The following is a 10,915-nucleotide window of genomic DNA, read 5'->3' on the forward strand; positions in this document are numbered from 1 at the left end:
TTAATCTCTTTTATAGTATAAATTCATAAATATGGTCACTGATGGTAAAATAACTGTGGATAATTTCAACATATAACACTACATTGATATATTAAAACTTTATACATTTAAGGAAACAACACTGAAAACTGTTACTATTGATCAATTTGCATGCAACCATTTGTAAAATTCATAATCTGTAATATTTCTAATCAGTACAAAACATTAGTTTTTTTAATGTCTGAATCAAAGTTTTACATTTAACTATTTTTATTCAATAACTTCTATAAGCTAATAAAAATACAGTTTGATATATGTAAACACATCTTGTACAACAGTTATCTAGGATATGTATAAACAGAAAGCAAAAATCTTTAGTGAAACAAAACTAATACTGATTTCTATTAACAAAAAAACTTTTAACACAACTTCTCAATAATAGCACACAAACTATATACAATTTTTAACTCACAATGACTCACTGTCACATACACCTTACAAAATTATATTTTCTTTGCAAAAGCAGACTTAGTTGCATGCATATATAAATACAAGCAAGTTTGTCAGCTCCTGGCCTAAATAAGTTTTCCTAACATTTTCTCAAAGATTTAAGTGTCATTATTAATGCCCAGGATTAATATACAAAAAACTATTGATTTGTGTGTTTGTATCTTGAGCCAGTCTATTCAAAAATACTTTTTATAATAAGCCTGTTAGTCCTGATATTCATCTATAATGTAAGGCAACATAACATTTAAGGACAACGTGAGACCTACTAATCTATCTAGGCTGTCCCATCCACAAGAGCTAAGTTAACTGAATGTCCATAAGCAGCAATTATATCAATCAATCTAAATTCTGATTAAATAAAGCAACTGAGATATTCTGATTACTCCAAAAATAAACTATAATCAAAACTCCAATTATACCAACTCTCAAAAAAAAAGTGATTAAAAATAGTGTTTCTAATAACAACTGTTTTAAGTTATTCCAGCAACTGATTATTTAAAAGGATACTTAAATTGTCATGAAAATAATCAACTAATATAAATTAGTTTCTGATTATTACCATTTTTCATTATTCCAATATCAACATCTTTCAACTCTTCTCTTTTTAAGAGAAAATTTCAGAGATTTTAACCTGTCATTGTATGACAATGTTTCCATCCCAGGTATCATCCTGATAGCCTACCTATGAACCATTTTTAACAATTGAATGTTATTCCTAAGGTAAGAAGTCCAAGACTTAATTAACACAGTACTCCAAATGATGTCTAACAAGTGATCAATAAAATGATATTATAACCTCTTTAGACCTGTATTCAGTACTTCTGTAGATACAAACTAAAATCCTATTCGTTCTACCATCAGCAACAGCATATTGCTTGGATGGCTTGAGAGACTGATCAGCCAAAAACACAAAGATACTCTTCTTTCATATAACTCTTATAATATTATTCCTATTAAAATTATCTTGCAATTATTATAATTGAAAGCTATTTGCCATTTATCTACCCAACTCACCAAATAATCTTTTATAAAGCAGAAGCAACATTCTTACAGCTAATAACATCAGCCAGCCAGCAGGGTCAAACAGTCTTTATTGCAGTGTAATACATGTACTGTATTTATACAGTAATTATATATGAATTTATATATATTCCTGTTAAAGTGAATAATGGTTGACTATATGTACAGGTATATAAAGTACAGTACACCAACATAGTAGAATCAGAATAAATTATCATAATACTTAAGAATAGCTGAACTTAAATTAGTAATGTCACTATAAGTATTAAATATTGATACTGTGTTTGCAAAGATCTTTTATTCTTACAATATATTTTTCAATTTTTTCAACTTTGTATTCAATAAAACAAAATTTGAATATTTTATTAATGTATAACTTGCAATTTTAGGTAAATATCAAATTACAACTTTATTTCTACTGCTGAACTTGTATAGACTCACCTTGTACCATTCAATTTACAATTTTAGGTAACAAAACTTCACTTTCATAATGCCTAATTTCATTATTCCACATTTTACCATGACTTTTTGTAATAGGACAATTTTAACAAACTTTACCAGAAGTGCTTAAAATAAATGTAGTAACATATGCTTTATATTTAAAATATAAGATAGAGTAATGTGTTTTCTGAAGTCATAATAATTTTTTAATATTTAAGTAGCAAAAGAAAAGCAACATTACTTACTTAAAATGTTCTGACTTGATGTGTTTTTATTCTTAGATGTTATAATTTTAACATATCATGAGTGATAGATTAAAATCTAAATGAAACAGACTATTTCATATACCTTTACTGACTTTGTAAAGTCTGTTTAAGTGAACAGATGTAAGTATTATTAGCATGAGCTAACATCCTAACTATAACAGTTATCAAGTTATTTTACATGTACAGGTATATTTATTTCCAAGCCAACTTATTTTTCTAGTGTAACTATATAATTTTCAGTCGACCTACTGTTTAGCTAATAATACATAATTCACTAAAAAAATCATGCAATTTTTTTACATAAAGAGCAAAGGTGAACCAACAATAATTTTGGCAAATGCAATCTTCCTTCAAATATTTTTCAGACTTCCCGTGAAATTTCTGTGATAAAACACTTCTTCTTCATGTACATGTTTTCTGAGTATTTTTTATAAAAAGTTTTCAAAATGTAAAACACAAGAATAACCATGCAAAAATGAATTAGAATATACAAATGCAGTTAGAGGATTTCTTCATGACATATATCAATAGACAGAATATGATATGAATGTAAACAGAATTTCAAAGTATAACATAATGTAGGTGCTAGGTGCTTTATTTTTAAGCTATTACCTGCCACTACCACCAGTAATAATGAACTACTATATACATAAACACATCTTAGATTTAAACAGACAAAGCTAAGTCTCATGTCAGTGAAGATGTAAGATGATTTATATGAAATTTTCAAACTTTTTCTCCCTTTAGTTTCCAAGTTCCTTTGTTAAATTAAAAAAATATGCAAGTGAAAATCGAATAGTCAATTATAATATTTTTCTTCAAAAAAATTATTATTTTGAGTGTATTTCATGAAGGAAAAATTCAATCAAGATCTTAACAATTGTACAAGGAAAAATTATAAGAATGAGTAACTGGATTTTATTTTTTTTACCAACAACTACAAAATATAGTGATACAATGGTCTAGATTATAAATATTTTCAACCACAATTCTTCACTCTGAGTTATACATGTTTAAAAACATGTAAAGATTCTTTTTAATTCACAAAATATTTCAAATCTATGAGCATACTCAAAAAGATGCCATATCACACTTATTTAAAGTAATGTTATTTAATTCATAAATGTTTAAGAATAGTAAAATATCATAAAAGCCTAATATTATGTCCTCTAGTATTTCAATCATGTAGTTATTATTTAAATCATATAGAACAGATACAGTAAAACTATGTTATTTGGCATTATTAGAGTACATATTTTTCACAAAGACAGTTGTTGTAAAAAGGGAAATGCCAGTTATGCAGTTTAAGAGATTTAGTTATGTCGAGTGACAGTAAAATCTTCAAATGATAAAACACTTTGGTCTAAATGTTAAATTGCATTAAAGTTTAATATATTAGCCTTCTCTCAGAAGTATCAAAATTAAACAAATAACAACAGTTGCACTGTATTTTTCCACTCCTCTTTGTCATGTATTAACCAAAAATATGATGATTCTTTTCATCATTTAACAAGAGAATATGTATATTACAATGCAGTAATTATAATCAGTAAAGCTTTAAGTGATCAAACACTTTTCTACTTTCAATTTTTGTACATTTAGATTACTTATATATGAACTCATAATAAGTCAAACTTTAGTTTTAATTTGACTCACCTTAAAGAATCAGGTATACTAATATGAATTTTATAACCTGGAATTGATGGAAATAGCTTTTCAAAACCTTATTTATAACTAATAAGTAGCAGAAAACTATGATTTACAAATCATATTTGTACACTAATATATACATGAATATACAATTAATGCATTTTAGTTGAAATGGTCCAAGTAATTGTGCACTCTTTTTATACCTTTATACCTTTTCCCTAAAATTGAAAAAACATATTGCTGAAGTTTCCAAAGTTAATTTTTATTTGTGACACCATGTATCTCCTCAATAAATGCAACTACCTCACAATTTAGAGTTCAGAAATTCATTGCAATCTTGTACCATCCTATATCAAGAAATTATTTTTAAACTCAGCCATGTATCCTTTGATTATCCCTTTCTTCCAGCCTGTTACGAAAGGGTACGTACAATTATTTCAGCCTAATAAAAATTTCACAATGCTCTTAAGTTACTTAATTCAGTGTTCACAAAGTGTCATACATTTAGATAAATATGTAACATTCACAAAAATGACAATTACACAGTGTGGAGTTAATTTAAAAATATAAAATGGAGAATATTTAATGAATAATAAGATACTTTTCTCAGAAAATATGCATAGCAAATCATAGTCAAATCTTCTTGATAAATCTTAACTTCATTTCATACATCCTTAGTGAATGAATATGGTTATCCCACTTTGAAAAAAGAAAAACTTGCAAAGTGTCGTTTGTGTTTAAACTTTTGCTGTATGTACGCATATTCTGAAGTCTGAATAAGTATATCAATGTGCCTTACTCATCAGTATGCTGTAATCTTTTGTAAATTACTATTGCGTTTTAATAGTTTAAAATCTTTTATGCAACTATTGTAATATATATAAAATAATTAATATATATATTCTATATAACACAGATATGAGAAGAAAAATCTTGAATGTCAACAGGCTTTCTTTGAGCCCACCTACGAACTTACTTACTTATACTACCACTGGTAATATTACATACATTTTCGGTTTGATTGCGGTTCATGGCTAAACGCTTGGTAACTTCACGTTGAGTTTCATAACAGTGATAAATACATTGTAGTTTTAAGACTGATAACAAACTTACCACACCACATAGTGCTGCCGGGGAGTCTTCTACAACTTCATATATTACGGGGGGTAATCCCAAACCTGTGCCTCCAAGTACAGAAAATCCATATCCATGTAAATCACTTCTTTGCAGTTGGACATCTTTCACCTCTATCCCCTCACCTTCCATGATTGAGAGGCGTTGCTTCTTACTGCCCTCTGTTGTTTTTGAGTTAAGTTACAGAACCCGTAAAAATAAATAAATTACTATTCATTCGAGTTACTTCTTTAATATTGATATGGTATGTCCAATACACGTTAATGTTCGTTAGTAGTTAAGTTAGTAACCTATTTTAGTAGTTTTCGTCAGGTGTCGATTAATATATTAACTGAATTTTATATTTTTAAATATGAGCTGTTAACTTTCATTTTTCATAAATTATATTAAGAAAGCACAATTATGCTACCAAATTAATTAATGTCAAAGCAAAAATCTATCATTGTCTGGCTTATTCGTAACACCTAAAAATTCCTTTTAAGCGTTACTAAATTAGATTATAAGTAATTATCAGTTTCTAATTAGCAATAACCCGTTTTCTTGGTTCATTTGCTTTTTCTTACTGGAAGCTAAACATTTTGTCCAAATAATTATAGATCAGCTTGTCGAACTTCTATCAGGGTAAAGATTTTAAATGGATTAATTAAAGATGTTGTGCAAAGTCGTCTGACAAATTTTCCAATTCTCTTGGACATCCGGTAAAGTCTGATACAGGAAAATTAGTATATCACAAATCGTTTGATATTATTAAAAAATACACAACTTATGTTCGTGTAGATAGGGGGTACCCGGATTTTTGAAATCTTTCGAGAAAGTATCACATGAAAGACTAGTAAATCCAATTATTTCTGTGGGTGTGGGGAATAGGTTACTTCAGTGGATTAAAGATTAGTTAAAGAGGGATAGAGCAAAAAGATTTAATAAATGGAGTTCAGTCACTCTGGATTAGAGTTGCAAATGTGGTACTTCAAGGCTCTGTGCTGCGATTTTACTCTTTTTGGTACACATTGACAATTTTAATAAGAGAAGGGTTATCAAATTGATCAAGTTTATTGACAGTATTAAAATTTTGGGTATACTTGGCTAAGAGAATAGTATTATTCTATAAACAAATTTAGATCATTTGTCATATTGAGTTAATAAGTGGAATATAGCATATAATTTCGCTAAGTAAAAGGTAATGTATATGGTCAATATTAGTTTAAACTACAATTAATAACTGGATTAAAGTCAATTCAGTAACGTTGTGGAATAAAGTGATTTTGGTGTTTGGACAAACCAATTTATTAAGTCCTTCAGGCAAAATATTAGTGCTGGTGGAAAAGAAAAGGGAATTATGAAGTTTTATCCACAGGAATATTGAATATAACTGTAAGAACTTATGAGTAACAATAAAGAATAATAGTATGTCAACTATACGCTTCTATTGATTCAGAGAAAAGTTTGAGAGCTTATACCGCTAAAAATCGGGTTTCAGTGCTCGAAGTAGACACAGAACAGTTAACATTATTTATATATGCAAAAACGGCCCGTTTGGGTTGAGAAAATATTTTACATAGAAGAGCGAAATAGTTAACATTATTTATTATAAACAAACAAAACCCACCACCTATATACATATATATGTTATATTCAGTGCTGTTAAGATTTATTGCACAGAACCAGAGCTCATCACGGAAATGAAATATGAATGGTTGAGATGCTATTAATATCACTAGTTACTTAAACAATAACTGTTTCTTTTTTGTTTTTAACCGTATTATGTCAAAGGAAGTTATTGTTTCCTGTACAGATCTCTGGTTATGCTTTATTTAGAGTTTTATATCCAATCTTGGGCTCCTGATATTAGGAAGGATATTGAATTGTTGTGACGGATTCGAAGAAGTGTAACTGGGGTGATTCCTGAATAGAGAGTTTGACATAAGAAAAACTAATATAGCTTTTAAAAAATATGTTCTCTTGAGAAAAAAAAATGGATAGAAGGCATCTGGTTTAAAATTACAAAGAAAATAGGTAAAATTGAAGCATCACACATTTTTCGAGTTTTAATGGTAAGTGGTAATAATAGGGTTGATTGATTGATTGATTTAGTGTTTTATGGCACAAAGCAGCGAGGCTATCTGCGCCATACATTCGGTAAAAATGTAAAAAAAATAAAAAATAAATGTAGTAATAGACATAAATGAAAATGAAGGTAAAACAAAAAAGTATAAAACCAATGTTGACACCTAGTCTACAATATTAAGATAGAAGGCAGAGTATAAGAAGTTGTAAGGTATTTACTCTAGAAAAAAGGTAATGATCATAACCCGCCAGGAAGACTAACAGGTAAGTTCAAGAACCACCGTCAGTCACCTGAAGTTGGTCTTTCCAGTCCTGGTTCCGGGTTATGTGTCATAGCTACCAGTATCAAAATGTAAAAGAATAGAAGTTTTAAAAGATACATAGCAAAATTGTAACAATGAGTAGCCAAATGTCCAGTAAAAAGATAAAGTCAAGTAAATGGAGTAAAATTTGTAAAAGTAAATGAAGATAAAAACAAAACAGCAATTAAAACAGAAAATGGTGTAAAAACCAATGGTGACATCCAGTCTTCAAAGTTGTAAAATATTTACCTGTAGCAGAATGGTAATGATCATAACCCGCCAGGAAGACTATCAGGTAAGTATAAAAACCACCGTCAGTCACCTGAAGTTAGTCTTTCCAGTCCTGGTTCCGGGTTATGAGTCAATATGGCCAGTACTAAAAAGTTAAGTAGTAAAAGTGTGAAATGATATGCAGCAAAAGTATAATAACAACTCGCCAGGACGACTAACGAGTAGATCAAACGGATAGTTCAAACAGTAGCGTTAGTCACCTGAAGTTGGCCTTTCCAGTCCTGGTGTCGAGTTATTTAATGTTCTGGCCATTGTCCAATGTCAAATTGAAGGAGAGAGATTAAAACTGTAAAAAAGGAACCACAATTAAAAAGGTGTAATGAATAAATATACAACACTTAAATGAGATTAAAAAGATTAATGGCCATTAAAAAATTAAAAACATTATCAAGGTGGACAGAGTCACCATCACCAATAACTCTGTCCAATGTTACAGACTGACCCTGGGAAAAAATATGTTTAAAATATTGCCGTCGTTGAGAATTGTAACGATGGCAAGAAAGTAAAACGTGGCTGATAGTGATTTGAGTGTTACACAAACTACACATTGGTGCATCAATTCCAGATAAAAGAAAATGATGAGTTAAAAAACTGTGACAAATGCGTAGCCTAGTGAGAACAACTTCCTCCTTTCGAACTTTACGGAAGCTAGATGGCCAAAGTCCAATTTTGGGTTTGATTTGAAAAAGTTTGTTGTCACGTTGCTCACTCCAAGTGGACTGCCAGCCTTGAAGACAACACAATAGTCCATGTACGGAATAGGCATAGGAGTGATGGTGCTGAAGCAGACATATTTAGCTGCCATGTCTGCAAGCTCGTTCCCGCGAATACCAACATGGCCTGGTATCCAGAAAAACTGGATTGAAGTAGCTGCTAATGAGAAATGGGCCAGTCGGTTTCGAATATCAGCGAGAATAGGATGTGAGCTAACATGTAGCGATTCCAAGGTAGTATAGAACTAAGCAAATCAGTATAAATAGTGCAGTTGGAGTACTGCTCAGCTGCAATATGATCCAGGGCAAGAGATATGGCATACAGTTCAGCAGTGAACACAGAAGCTGTAGAAGGGATTCTGCGCGAACTACTGACCCATAGCAGAGCCCACTGAATTACCTGATTTGGAACCATCTGTATAAATGGGAACTGAATGATTGTTTGAAAGATATTCATTGAATAAAAGACGGTACTTCCAATCTGGAGTATCTGCCTTTTTTAGGTGACTGAAAGAAAGGTCATATTTGGGGGCTGTAATAAGCCATGGTGGGATGGGCCAACCTGTGGAATCTGCAATGTTATCCAAGGACAGACCCAATTCATCCAATTGCGCCTGGATGCGAAGGCCAAACTGAGCAATGACAGATCGTCTGTTCTGAAAAAGTACTGCCCACCGAGGAAGGAAAACACATTTCCAGGTGGGATGCTTTGGTAAGGAATGAAGTTTCGAAGTATATTGTAAAGATAGTTGCAAACGGCGAAGGTGTAGAGAAGGTTCATGAGATTCAATGTATATACTTTGAGCTGGAGAGGTACGGAAAGCCCCAGTGCAGAGTCGAAGTCCTTGGTGATGAATGGGGTCCAGCATCTTTAAGGCCGAGGGTCTGGCAGAGCCATGGACCATTGATCCATAATCGAGTTTCGATCTAATAAGAGCACGATATACCTTTAACATTGAACAGCGATCTGCCCCCCAACTGGTAGAAGAGAGAACACGGAGGATGTTCAGTGCTCTTGTGTATTTGAACCGAAGCTGCTTTAAGTGTGGTATAAAGGTCAGTTTACGATCAAAGATAAGCCCCAAGAACTTGGTCTCCGGGACCACTGGCAGCAAAACTTCACCGATATGAAGTTCAGGATCAGGGTGAATACCTCGTCGACGGCAAAAGTGCATGCATACAGTTTTGGAGAGAGAGAAATTAAAGCCGTTCGCCAGAGTCCATTTCCGTACACAATTGAGGGCGGTTTGTAGTTGCCGCTCAATATATCTCATGTTTGACGACTGACATGAGATGTGAAAGTCATCGACATACAGCCCATTCGCAACAGTGAGAGGGAGTTGTTCAGTGATGGCATTTATCTTTATACTGAAGAGTGTAACACTCAATACACAGCCTTGAGGGACTCCAAGTTTCTGTACAAAAGAACGGGAAAGTGTCGAACCCACACGAACTTGGAATCTCCTGTCCATTAAAATTTTTTTAATAAACATGGGGAGATGGCCGCGTAACCCATATGTATGGAGGTTTCGCAAAACGCCATACCACCATGTTGTGTCGTAAGCCTTCTCTATGTCAAAGAATATTGATATAAGATGTTGGCGGTTGAGAAAGGCTTCTCTGATAGATGTTTCAAGACGAATTAGGTGGTCTGTGGTGGAGTGCTGTCGACGGAACCCACACTGGGTGGGCGAGAGGAGGTTGTTTGATTCAAGGAACCAAATAAGACGAGCATTAACCATCCTTTCTAATGTCTTACAGAAACAGCTCGTCAAAGCAATTGGACGGTAGTTTGAAGGAATCTTGGGGTCTTTCCCTGGCTTAGAGAAAAGTAAAATAATAGCCTGGCGCCAGGCATCAGGAAAAACATTCTCCTGCCAGATCCGGTTGAAAACAATCAGAAGGACATCAAGAGAAGCAGGAGATAGATGGTGCAGCATGTCATAATGAATATCATCAGGTCCAACAGAAGTACTGGCAGACCGATGAAGGACCATTTTTTAGTTCCGCCAGGGTAAAGGGACAATTATAATCAAAGAAATAGTCACTTCAAAAGGAAAGAGGTGATCGCTCTGCCCGAGTCTTGATGGCCAGGAAGGTGGAGGAACAAGCAGAAGTGCTAGATACCCGGCAAAAGCTTTCACCTAGAGTGTTAGCAATGTTCCGAACATCAGTCACCTCCTGACCATCAGAGAGTAAGATCGAGAGGGGGGATAGAATTATAGTTTCCATTGACCTTTCGAATCCTGTCCCATATGATCTTGGAACTGGTGGTAGAAGATATGCTGATTGTGAACTTAATCCAAGATTCCTTCTGGCTTTGACGTCTTACCCACCTAGCATGTGCACGGGCCCGTTGGAAAGCAACCCGGTTTGAAAGTGTGGGATATCGACGAAAAGTATCCCAGGCTTGCTTTTGAGCCTTCCGTGCTAAGTGGCAAGCAGGATTCCACCACGGACGAGGATATCGTAGAAAACATGTCGAGGTTTTAGGAATACACTGAGCAGCTGCATGTGTAATACAGTCAGTTACCGCTGCTACACA

The 10,915-nt window shown here is 33.0% G+C and overlaps 1 protein-coding gene across 3 annotated transcripts in view; it reads right to left on the minus strand.

The window, feature by feature from the left end:
* LOC143233882 (uncharacterized) overlaps positions 1-5,166 on the minus strand; it is an 89,748-nt gene extending 84,582 nt beyond the window's left edge. For 2 of the 3 annotated variants that reach the window (XM_076470735.1, XM_076470734.1), the window contains exon 1: positions 4,980-5,166. In XM_076470735.1, coding sequence (XP_076326850.1) covers positions 4,980-5,132 — 153 coding nt within the window. In that variant the 5' untranslated portion in view covers positions 5,133-5,166. The remainder of the gene's footprint in view (positions 1-4,979) is intronic. The other variant, XM_076470737.1, reaches the window with a different exon arrangement.
* Positions 5,167-10,915: the final 5,749 nt, after the last annotated feature.

Source organism: Tachypleus tridentatus, chromosome 12 (assembly GCF_004210375.1).
Source record: "Tachypleus tridentatus isolate NWPU-2018 chromosome 12, ASM421037v1, whole genome shotgun sequence".
Classification (NCBI taxonomy): Eukaryota; Metazoa; Arthropoda; class Merostomata; order Xiphosura; family Limulidae; genus Tachypleus; species Tachypleus tridentatus.